Genomic DNA, 13189 nt, shown 5'->3' on the forward strand with positions numbered 1-13189 from the left:
AAAAGGTGATGCACAAAATGAATAAAGCTCATCACCTTGAGGAATAGTCCAATGAAGATTCATTTAAGATTAAAATGACACTAATATTTGTAACCTTGTTTCCCTTCAACTTCAGAAAGCTAACCCAAATAATGATGTTTGTCTGGTAGAGCTTCAAGCATAAGAAAATTTTAAAAAGGAAAATCTTTTCCTCCTTTTTATCTTACCAGATATTTGTAGATAACATTCGATAAGATTTGAATAGATGGTAAGAAGATGTAAAATAAAAAAGACTCAAATTCAAAAGTTTTTTTCTTTTTTTTATTCCAAAAAAAAAGTTCATGATTCATTGGGAAGTTATACAAGATGGTTTTCTAAATCAAAATCATAATCTTTACAATTCTGTAACAATAAAATAGAAAGTGTTATTTCTTTTTTTCTTTTTGGCACCTACACTTGAAGTCTCATTTTTTACTGAAAAGAAAAGGCTGCTAACTTTTGACTTTTTTTTTTAACCGTATTATTCTTCCTTCTGGTAAAATTTGCATGATTGCTTAACTTAGGAATATGGCAGCAGCAAGTAGGACAGCTACACAAAACCTTATTTCTTCCACCAATAAAAATCTCTTTCTAAATGTTAATATATCTGTCAGAGGAAAACTATATGAAAAACTGCAACCAGAGAACATGGCAGTGACCTACCTTCACTCTCCTCACTGTTTTTCTGATTTAAATTTAGAATTACTAAGTAATTCTGTGAGAGGTAGCAAAATGTCTGGCACTGGCTCTAGGCTTCATGATTTTAAATTACAACTGTAGCTCATCATTCTTTCAAGGAATTTGTATTAAACTACACAAGGTAAAGAAACAAAAAGTAGAGCACCAGCAACATTTACTACATGCATAGGAGAGTTTTATCAGTGCTCTAAAAAAAAGTATTAATTTTTAAATAATGACAATTAATCTGGGGATAAAATGATGCTTGTTAAATTGTTAATGCCAATGAGTGTATGAAGTTAGCATAAATATGAAGTTTTAAAGTGTGTTGTGGAACGGTTGTTTATTTTTTAATTAAAAAGCTGCAAAAGGTAAAGTATGAGAAAGTGCACTTTTGTTTTAAAGTTCTCACACAATCTTAGAACACTTAGGGAAGAACCAGACAATAAGGGTAAAACTAGCCAATATTTAAATATTAAAAAAACAAAAATAAAGCCAGAACAGATTACATTTCATACCTTAAGTGTGTATGAATGAGGTTTATGAACTTTATAATGACCTAGTTGAGAAAACTCATATTTACATTTTAGTTACTGGGAAATACTAAGAAAAATCTGTCTATAAAAGTCACTCAATTTTACTAAGTCATTAAACATAATCAAACCATTTGCTTTATAATTTGCTTTGTAATTTATTTCTGAATGCCCTTAATAAAATGGTTAAGTGTTAAATTGCTGTGTATGGAAGTCTGGTTTTCCTTCCCCAAACCTAAAGAAAACAAAAAAATTTTAATTTCTGACTAAAATGGTTTAAGGTTAAAAAACTGGAAAAATATCATAAGCTACAATAGAGTATTTTTAAAATTAACATTGGATTATTTTCTGGCTGTGATACTAAGTTTTTTTTTTTTTTTTTTTAAGCTTTTAGTTTTTAAAAAAATTGACAGAGCTGTTCCATTCCAGGGAATATGGGTCATTTTTTTTCTGCCAGCTGTTGACTGATTTACAAATCCTTTTTTTTTCCCCATTTAAAGAAATAATGCATGAATCAGGTTAAAAGAAACGAAAGTACAACTAAAGAAATAGTCTTCCTTTCATGAATCCAGCTCTATGTCCTCAGTGACAACTGACAGATTTGATCCTCCTCAGTAATCACAGTAAACAGCATCTTTCTTTAAAGCTTTTCTTGTTCTTGCTGCTTTTTTTGCCATTTTTATCTTTGTTTTCTGACATCTTCTTTGCTCTTATTTCTCTCATTAAATCAAAGAATACCTGAAGGAGAATAAAGAAGAGGGAAAAGAAAGTTACTTCATAAAAAGTAATTATACAAAAAAGTATACAAATATATGCTAAAGCACAAATCAAAATTAATTTTGAAAAAAAGTAAAAATATAAGAACATAGGATGACCTAAAGCAAAGAACAAAAATTATTTGAATATAGTTGTCAACTGAATAGATTAATGATGTTTAAATGTTTATATCATATAAATGATCTAAAATAAAAATGGAAAGGGGCTTTCTTAATGTTACCATTCATAGCAACCTGTTTTTAAAAGTTTGTTATTGTTTTTGTGAAGAATAAAAATAAAATGCAATGCCAAAAAAAGTTAAGACTAATCATAAAATTATTTAAGAAAAGTAACCAACCAGTCCATTTCCTTTGACCCAGGAATACTGGGTATCTATTGGGTATATGATGAAAAGAAAGGAACTAGAAATTTTAATTAAAATATTTATAGCAGCATTTTTTGTTGTTGTTGAAATAAAAACCTGAAAATATTAGATGCTCTTTGGGCAATGGTTGGACAAATTGTGGTATATGACTATGTTGGTGTTGATGACTATGTTATACTTTATTTTGAAATGCTCAGGAATATGATAATTCTTACCCCAATGATTACAGATTGCCCCAAAACTATAAATTGACCAATATTGCATATTCTTTTAACACTTTTTTATTTTTAATGTTTTGCTAATGTATATTTAAACTTTTTGATCCATTTCAAAAATGTATATGTTCAATTCACAGATACATATCCTTGCTCTAATGTTCCAGAAAGTTCATATAAATCCCACCCCTACACAAAGAGATAAGGCTGCTAAAACATTTTCAGATGTTCTCAAAAAAAAAAAAAAGAAAGAAAGAAAGAAAAGAAAAAGAAACATGATGAAATTTGTTTCACTGGGTAGCTAAGTGATACAATGGATAGGGCATCAGGACTGAAGTCAGGAATACCTGAGTTCAAATATAACCTTACACACTTTCAAGCTGTGATACCTTGAACAAGTCATTTATCCACAAACCCAGTTTATCCATTATTCCATTTACCCTCAAATCCAATTCTATCAGAAACTGACAGACAAATCAAGAGTATTTCTTTTAACTCCAAAGAATCCTAAAAATCACAATTTGGATAAATATGCTCACCCTTACACAAGTTAAAAAAGGACAAAAATTTTTTCACTGTCTTACATGTAGGATTAAGAGTTGTAAGAAAGCCTGAAAATCAGCTAATCTAAGCCTCTTTATAGATGAAGGAGGAAATGTTAAAGAAGCACCAGTAGACATTTAAATAATTTTTTTATTCTCAACACCACTAAGTAAAATGAGTATATATTATCCAACGTAGAGTGGAGGAAGACTCTTTTTGAAACCAAAAAGTCACCATTATGAAAACTTTGCTTTTGAAAATACATATTATAAATTCTCAATATGTTATTTTTGATGCTTTCCTGTTCATTTGTGAACCTTTGAACTTTGGTTTGCTTCTATCCATTTTTTAATATAATGGTTCAATGGTCCTCTTTCCTTTCTTTTTTTTTAAATATAATTTCTTAAGTCTCCCTAGGGAGAAAAAAATCCTTATAACATACATGCAGAGTTAAGCAAAATAAATTTACACATTTGTCTTGTCCAAAAATCTATGTCTAATTCTGCATTTTCAGTTCATCACCTCTCTGTGAGAAAGAAGGGAGATTTACTTTATTATCAGTCTTCTTGGACATTACATTGATCAAATTTTTTAAGTCTTTTACAGTTGTTTTTCCTTACCATGCTATTTTTTTTTTTGATATATATAGTTTGATATACATGGTTCTGTTCACTTCACTCTAAGTTAGTCCACACAAGACTTCCCAGATGTTCTGGAAACCATTTCTTTCATCGTTTCTTACTGTATAATAAAATACATTCAAATACCATAAAGCTATTTCCCAACTGATGATTATCCCTAATTAGTTACTGTATAAAACAAAATGCTATATTTTTGTACATACTGATTATTTCCTTTTTTTCTTTAATTTCTTTGGAGTATGAACCTATTAATGATATGATGGATCAAAGGATATGAGATTTTTGGAGTATAGTTTTAAATTGCTTTCCAGAATGGCTGAATTTATTTAAAGATCCATCAAAATTGTATTAATATCCAAAACCCCTCCAATAACTATGATTTCCTTTTCTCCTACCTAGACAATTTTTTCATGATTTAGAGCATTGTTTTTATAGTTGATAGATTTTTTTTCCCTTTCAAAATTGCCAGCTCGAATTCTTTGACTACTTATCTAATGGGAAATAGCTATTATTCTCATAATATTTTAATTTGTTCCTTATATAACTTGGACTTTGAGAAACTTGATGCAAAGTTTTTTTTTTTTAACCAGTTAACTGTTGCCCTCCTAATTCATCTGTTTTATGTAAAAAATTTTCAATTTTATGCGATCAAAATTATCTATTTTATTTTCTGTGATTCCTTTGCTTGTTTAGGAACTCTTCTATACAAAAATGCTATCATGGTATTATTTTCCCTATTCCTGTAATTTAGGTGCAATGTGACATTTACATTAAACTCAGGAATTTATCTTGGTATGTAGTATGAAAACTAATCTATGATTATTTTTTGGCATAATGTTTTTCAAGTTTCCTAGCAATTTCTGTTGAATAAGTTAGCCCTTGTCCTACTAGCTGAGATTTTTTAGGTTATTTAAGATTATGTCATTATGTTCATTTGCTTCTATATTTTGTGTTATTGATCTGTTTCACTGATCAATTTTTTTGCTTTTTAATCAGTAGCAAACAGTTTTAATGACTGTTGTTTTATAGTATAATTTAAGGTTTTGATACTTGACTTTTTGTAACAGACAAAATGTGATTTCTTCTAGTCCATAATTGATTACTTCTAGCTCTAGAATCCTTTAATAATTTAATTGGTTTTGGCACTGAATAAATAAATGAATTTAAGTAGTAATGTCATTTTTATTATATGACATTGTCTAATTATAAACAATTTAAAAAAAGATTTCTCCAATTATTTAGATGTTTCTATTTCTTTGAACTCAGGAGATCTTGAGTTTAGATCTGATCTCAGCCACTCAATACTTCCTAGCTGTATGACCCTGGGCAAGTCACTTAACCCCAACTGCCTCAGGGGGAAAAAAATAAGTATGAGATTTAAACCAAATCATATGATTCTAAGTTTGGTGCTCTTTTTATTACATAGCTTTCCTTCTTTTTATTATCCCTAAGAATATATTTCTCTACAGCACAAAATTTTAAGTACGGTTGTATTAGTAATGTCAAACAAGAACGAGATTCTCCCCAATAGATTAGGAAAACTCTGAACCTAAAGAAGTTTTATGACTAGAGCTACTCTTTACTATAAATATGCTACCTAAAAGACCACCACCCAGTAATTAACAAGTTTATCATCAGCTATGAATAATAATAAAACACACATTTCAGGTTATTTTTGTTCTAGCAATAGAGGAGAAAGGATGACTCAATTTAAAAAGATGACACAACAGTTGTCAGCTATCTTGAAAAACAGTTCTCTTTCATATAAATTGTTTATAAGTGAAAACAATAGTACCATTCCAAAATCCTGCCTGTTCTGGTTTGACAGGTAAAGCTGGTCCAAGAGGGAGAAACAAATTTCATATGGGGATAAAAACATATTCATCAGTGATTTCATACTGAGAAAGGCTTCCTTATTTGCAAAAGAAAGTCATTATCTGACATTTATTATTATTTCTAAGATTAAGGATCATTTAATTTCAAAGGAAGCAGAGGTATGAAACTACGTAACAATTCACATAAAGACTGAAATGAAACAGACTTTTAAACAATGTTATATGCTACTTAGTTATGTTTCACAATGAGACATTCTTCACCAAAGAAGGCAGGACTATATTTTCCTAACAGAAATTTCCCAAAATGCTTCTCTCTCATAAAGAGTCTATCATCTTTGATAATATCCTGAGATATTATTCCTCAGAATTCTTCCTACATCCAGTTCAAAACACTAGGTCATAATGTGTGTAAATTCTTTTTTCATAATGAAGATGACTCTTTTCTCCAAATGAAAAAAAAAAAAAAATCATACAAATATATGGAAAATCTCAATTCCGGTCTAGATACCAATAAAACTAATATAAAGAGAGATTAATAACTCTGTGATTGGTAAGTGATAGGCCAAATCTGAAAAACATAAAGCATGCAAATAATAGCAGAGGAAGAAAGTCCCATTTTTCTGGGTTGTTTTTTTCCTGGATAAATACACTGACTTTATAAAATCATATCTACTGTTTTTTAAGTACTCTTTAAGAGGAATATTTAGTATCTCATCCTCCTGAATGTCCTCATAAAAGTTTCAAATATCCAAAAGAAATAAAATGAGATTTCAAGAATTTAGGCCTTAAGAATGAATATTGTTTAGAGACCAAATTAGGAGGTAGCTTTAGTGCTTTCTCATCCTAAAGGATGAGAAAACTGAAATATCCAAATTCAATGAAAACCAAATCAGGTAAGTTGGCTAAAGTTTTAGTTAGTTCCTCTGTGAAGTGAACTGAGTGAATTAAACCTGCTCTTTATTAGCATTAAGAGAACAAAACATGAAGCACTTAATGATCATTCCTCCCCTACAACCAGCTTCCCCAAAAATATATTGATTACTTAAATCTTTACTTCAAATAACTTTGTAAAAAATTCAATATACTTTGAACCAAAGTTGTCTGATATGAATCAAAACTTTTGAGTTAGCTCTTTTCTGATGTTTTAATAGGGAAAAAAAACATTTCTTACAACATTGATTAGTAACTTAAATATTTGGAAAAATTCTAGTTATTGTGTTCTAATTTCTATAAGTTTTTTTATAACTAAAAAAAGTTAAGAATAATATTTTTATTATTTCTTATATCACTTTAAACGAAAAGAAATTCCATACCTTGTCTACATTGGCTCTAGTTTTGGCAGATGTCTCTACATACTGGACACCCCATTCTTCTGCTTTACTTCTGGCTTCTTCAATGGGTACCTGTCTCCGCTCTTCCAAGTCAGATTTGTTTCCCACCACAAGCAAAGGGATTTTATCTTCTTCAGCCTTAACACGCAGAATCTGTTCCCTGATGCATTATATCAAAAATAAAATAGCTGACAAAATTGTAAGTCATATCAGTAGTGATAAAAACAACCACACTTAAGAGCTGTAGAAATAATGAAAACTTCACAAATACCTGACAAGTACTTTCTGCAAGAGCCATATTTCAAACACTGTATTTTAAAAAATAACATCCCCAGAAATAAATAAATACTGGAATGGTTAGGAAGCTCGGTACTTCATCCTCAAGGTGGAGCTCAATGGCAGTCCTACACTGCCTGCTGAGGCAGATGACTGAGGAAGCATCACACTCAGAGGCATCTGCTAGGACCAAAAGGGGAGGAATACATGTACTTAGTTAAGTTTCTCCCTTCCCCAAAAAATTAACTTTTGCTATACAGTAATTTTCATATTCTTTTATTCATAAATAGTTCACTTTTTTAAAGTTCAGATACACAATGTACCCCAAATATGAAATGGCAGTATTACAAAGGTCAATCTCTTAGCAATTAGATACAAATGCAAAGAATAATTTTATGTGTTGGTATGTTTTTGCATGTATATTCCAACATGACTAACATTAGAATGAGGAGGGATTTTTAAGATATAATGGCCTAACCGTTCACTATTTTAAGTATGTACAGGTTAAGTTATTCCCAGAAGCCCTATCAACATTAGTTATTAAATTTTTTCAAAATACTAAGCATGGCAATAAAGTTGAAGCCTCAGAATTTCATATCAATTTTTAAATTCAAAGCATTTCTTTAGATTGAAAACAAAATGAAAAGGTAAACTAAGCTAACAATTTAACCATTTTTACAGTCACCAGAGTGTATAATCTCCATATCCTCACTGACTTCTCACTTTTACTCATCCCATATCATAAATAGCTAGTTCTTTCACCACTTCTCTATGTGTCCCCTTCTTTCCACTCACATAGCCAATATTTTAATTATCAAATGTTCATCAACCTCATAAGTACTTGAACTTTCCTGTCTCAAATCTTTCCCCTTTCCAACTTATCCTCCACACTGCTAGCAAACTGACCTTCCTAAAGTACAGATTAGACCACAGCAACCCTACTATTCAAATTCCAGTCTATTAACTTTTAGGATAAAATATAAACCTCTCTGTTTGAAATTTAATTCCCTTCACAATTTGGCCCCTTCCTGTCTTTCTAGTCTTCTTATATCTTACTCCCATGCACGTGCTCTATACACTCTAGTTATATTTGATGGGCTTTTTGTTCATCATTCGTTATATTTCATCTCTCAAGATCATAACTCTCTGCATTGGCTATGCCCCAAACTTAGAATTTTCTCTCATCATTTACTCTTCAACCAACTCCTGGCTTAGAATACTCTTAAGCCAAAGATCAACCAATATTGGTGGCCAGGTGTAGAGCGCCAAAACTCTGGAGAAGTATACTTGAAACAAAGTGTTTACTCAGTGGAACTGATGAGATAATAGTTCTCTAGTTCACATATACACTTAGTACTTAGCATGGTGATGTGATGGTTCTCTAGTTCACACATATTCAGTATACTGTAATGATGTAATTACAATAAGGTATATAAGGGTGAAGAAGGACTGGAAATGGGACATTCCATCTTTGACCAGCCTTGTGGTCCACTAAGACCAAGCACTTGGGCTGATCCCGAGGTCCTCAAGAAAGTTAGCCCGAACATTGCAATTTTCAGAATTTCAAATTTGGTATTTAATTGGGAATTGTTCTTGTTTTAGCTTTTTTAGTTGCAAATCCAATTCACTGAGGGAAACTGGTTGATACTGGCAAATTGTCAGACTGCTGGAGGAGACTGGGTCAGATTATGACAGACACAGACTGTGTAAGAGACAATAAAGACTTTGGACTCTATTCTTTTCCATTCTTGTGATGTCTATCCTGCTGAGACCAAGGCCCTTCCAAAGGATTTCCAGAAAGCTAGCCGGAACATTACATTTTGGAAACAAAATGTAAACTCTTACACAGTCTGTGTCTTGTCATAGTCTGATCCAGTCTCTTCCAGCAGTCTGACAATCTCAAACAGTCTCCCTCTGAGTCTGAATTTGTCCCCAGTTTAAATACCCTATTACAATTACATCATTACAGTATACTGAGTATAAGCCAATCTAAAGTGATTATATCATTATGTCATACTAGATATATATGAACTAGAGAACCATTATCTTAGCAATTCCACAGAGTTTACACCTTGTTTCAAGTATACTTCTCCAGAGTTCTACCCTCTACAGCCAGGTGTATACATAAAGAAGGGAAGTTTCTCAGTAGCAGTTTTAGGGATGGGTAATTCCAAGGGTTGGATAATTATAGCCACCTCTCTCTAGGCACATGAAGTTCTAAGTTCTGTTTCTGCCATCCTAGAAATGAAGGTATCCTCAGGATCAAGAAGTGGACATGATGAAGAAAATCTGAGTAAAGGGCATATTACATGAAAGCAGGTGTGAGAAGACTGGAATAGGTTTAGGAGATGTATGGAATGGGACCTCTTACCAGAATAGGTAGAGGAAAATACCCATTGGACATTAGGGGAAAGAGAAAGAATCTGAAGCGTTACTAGATCTGAAACTATTGTAATATTAATTTTTCTCAATGAATATCATGAAAATGAATTATAGAAAAACCAACTAGAAGATTTAAAGATGAAAATCAATTCTAAGTAGTAGATTTTTATATTTGTTTTCTAAACTTGGAGAATAACTCCTAGATTTTAAGCAAAATAAATTTTGTCTTCTTTATGCGCTAAATCTTATAAATGGATTATTTGAAGAAAATTTCATCTTAAAAGTTCATAGATTAAAGAGTAGAATTTGAAGATGCAGCATAATGACTGCAATAATATTAATGAAAACACTACTAAAAGGGAACCAAATCAGATGAATTATAATGATTGACCTTGGCCTAAACTTTTGTGTTTTATTTATTTATTATTTATTATAAAACATATTTCCCCTATTTTGGGAAAGAGATGTAGGGTGAAAGAGAAGATTCTAGGGTACAAAATGATGCAAATATTGTCAGGAGCAGTAACTATTCTGATGTTTGCTTAACTTTTTCTTTGTTAGAAAGTTTGATAGCAGAGAGACAGTATACTGGAAAATAGTTTTGTTATAAAAAGAATAGACATCAATACATTTTTAAAAATAATATAACTATAATCTACCATGTTTTATCTCTCAGAAACTAAACGTCTATTTTAAAAACATTAAGGTTTTAATGAGATAAGAATCATAGCACAATGGATAAGGGTTAGCCTCAAAGGTCAGAATGAGCAGTTTTCAAGTTCTACCTCAGATATTTAACTTCTCAACTGCCCCAGACAACTTTCTTAAGACTATGTTATAGACTAGTTGCCAAACAATGTATATTGGGGAAGGAAGTTTCCTCACTGGGACAATCTACAGCAATGAAGTGTCAGGTATAGACCAAAACAAAAGCACTTTCGACATGAAAAAAAAAAAAAAAAAATCAAAGGGTAATAACCAAGATATTGTAACTAGATACTGGGCAGGGGGAAGTCCCAAAGAGATTCCCACCTCTATATCTGGGCACAATTTTTAGAAAATAAACCCCCCCCCATAAATGTAAACCTTGTGGGTTTTCTATTTATGTGATACCTTATGTTGTGTGGAATGTATAATAAGCAGATAAAAAGCAAGTTTTTTCCTAGTCTATTAAAGCACATGAAATCAAATCTTCAGAGATTAGAAAAGAAAGAATAGATGTTTGCAATTTGCCTCCATAAACAGCTGTTATCTCAAACTTTTCAAGGATTTAATCATCCTAACCATCCAAGTTCATGATTTCAGCATCATCCTCAACTCCCCATTCTCACTTACCCCACATGATTAATCAGTTGCCAGATGTTATTGGTTCTCCTACACAACATCTTTCACTTATCTTCTTTTTCCACTTATTAATTGCAATCCTAGTTCAGAGCCTTATCACCTCTTATTTGGGCTAATGCCTAATAGCCTTCTAACTGGTTTCCCTGCCTTAAATATCTCCCCCCCTCCCCCAAACCACTATTCAATTGCCAAGGTCATCTTCTGAAGCGCAAATCTGACCATGTCATCATCCCCCAACTCAATGGAATCTAATTAATTTCCTATTAATTTAAAGCTCTTCATAATCTAGTATGTTTTTCTCTTGTCATTTTAAGTCTTATACTTTATTCCTCTATGTTCAGTCTATGATCTACCTAAACTTGTGGTCTTGCTATTCCTTCAAGATGACCCTCCATCTCCCACCTCCAGAGTTTTTCAGTGACTATCGCCATGCCTAGGATACTGCTTCCTTACCCCCATCTCTTATTTTCCCTGGTTTCCTTTTTAAGACAATTCAGATTCCATATTATGTGAGAAGCCTTTCTTGGTACCTCTTGCTAATACTTTCTTTTTCAATTTACCTTCTACCTACTTTGTATACATCTTGTATTTATTTAGTTTTTTACATGTTTCCCCTATTAAAATAAGAAATAGAATCCCCTTCTTTGAGGGGAAAAACTGGGTTGTTGGGTGTTTTTTTCCCCCTGTGGGATGGAGAATGCCTTTCTTTATACCAAAATGATTAGCATAGTACTCAATATATAATAAGTGATTAATAAATGTTTAGAAATTGATTGAAATGGTTATTTTAAGTACATAATAAAAAATTATTTCGTTATAGGCTCAGAAGATGATCTCCTATGAAAAGGCACAAGATGACAATTTCTGATTAGTTTCAAAGGGTAGAGAGATATATCCACTGAATTAGTGATCCATCCCATTCTCCTCCAACAGACTGCCCCCTTTGTCATTCCTATTGTATCAGTTATCTTCAATCGCTCCCTGTCTATACTGGCTCCTTTTCTATCGCCTATAACCATGTCCACATCTCCCCACCCTATGCTAAAACAAAGAAACAAACCTTTACAGAAATATAGCACTATGTCCAGTTTATTTTTTAATAAATAAAGAATAGCATAAGAATCTCTGCATTCAACAATCAATTTCCACCTATCTGTATTCAATCCCAAAAAAAACGAGCTGGTTCTGGGACTTGTAGCCAAAGTTTACATAGAGCTTTATTCACAACACAGTGTGATAGGTAGAGCAAGTATTATATCCATTTTACAAATAAAGAAACTGTCACTCAAAAAGGTTAAGTGATTTGCCCTTGGACATAATATGAGTCCTAGAGCTAAAAATACAGCATAGGTATAAAACATTCTTTCTACCTTGCCTTTCATAGCAATCCTTTCTTTTAAGACTCTTTTTACATTATCACACAATTCTCAAGATAAAGCAAATTATGTAGAAACATTAAAAACATAAATGTCCTTTTAATGCTAGCCTTGTTGGAAAAAAAGGGTGACATAATCTTTCTCCTAGGATAACAGTACTTTTTTCCTTCTAAGTAAATCATGAAACAAGAGAAAACAAAAGACTAGAAAATAGACTAATAATGTTGTACATATCCTTTTTATCTTCTGAAAAAGAAAAAGAAAAAAAAAAAAAAACAGTAAAGTCTGAATTCCTCCAAAAAGGGAAAATAATTGAAAGTACATTTGCTACATTTGGCAACCAAGGTCCATAAGGAACAGAAGTAGCAAAGAAAATTCCTGAAAAAGGACTTCTAGGAACATAATTATACCACAATCTTATGTTAGCTTCCTTTTTTAGGAGGAAAAAGGATCCTTTACACTATTTTAATACATGTGAGCAATTGAATGGTATTATACACTATATTAAAATATAATATCTTAAATGACTCAGAACTATATAATGGAAGAACTGAGATACTGCTTTTTGTTGCCTTCCACTCATATTTTCTTATTTACCTTCATTCGACCTTTGAGGCCTTCCTGGCTCAATGATGCTTCCTTCCCAATCTTGGATTAAAAAAATTAGCTTCCTCATTTTCACCCATTGCTGGTCACCTGACTCTCTGACCAGAACTTGCTAAGAAAGGAAAAGAAAATACTGGGTGTTTTGTCCAGTTGTCAAAGTCTACTTGAGGTTAAGACACTTTAAGTTAACTTAAAATAACTAAGTAATTGCTTATGAAAAACACAGATAAAAATCTATAATTCCTCAAAAAAATACAGGGAATTATGAAT

General features: G+C 31.7%; 1 protein-coding gene across 8 annotated transcripts in view; it reads right to left on the reverse strand.

Annotated features, from left to right (window-relative positions):
- Positions 1-278: 278 nt before the first annotated feature.
- The window catches only part of RALB (RAS like proto-oncogene B), a 106563-nt gene continuing 93652 nt past the window's right edge, over positions 279-13189 (reverse strand). For all 8 annotated transcript variants that reach the window (XM_051985735.1, XM_051985741.1, XM_051985734.1 and 5 more), the window contains 2 exons: positions 6918-7095; positions 279-1967 (listed from right to left, as the gene is read on the reverse strand). In XM_051985735.1, the coding sequence (XP_051841695.1) occupies positions 1848-1967; positions 6918-7095 (298 nt within the window). In that variant the 3' untranslated portion in view covers positions 279-1847. The remainder of the gene's footprint in view (positions 1968-6917; positions 7096-13189) is intronic.

This window comes from Antechinus flavipes, chromosome 3 (assembly GCF_016432865.1).
Source record: "Antechinus flavipes isolate AdamAnt ecotype Samford, QLD, Australia chromosome 3, AdamAnt_v2, whole genome shotgun sequence".
NCBI lineage: Eukaryota > Metazoa > Chordata > Mammalia > Dasyuromorphia > Dasyuridae > Antechinus > Antechinus flavipes.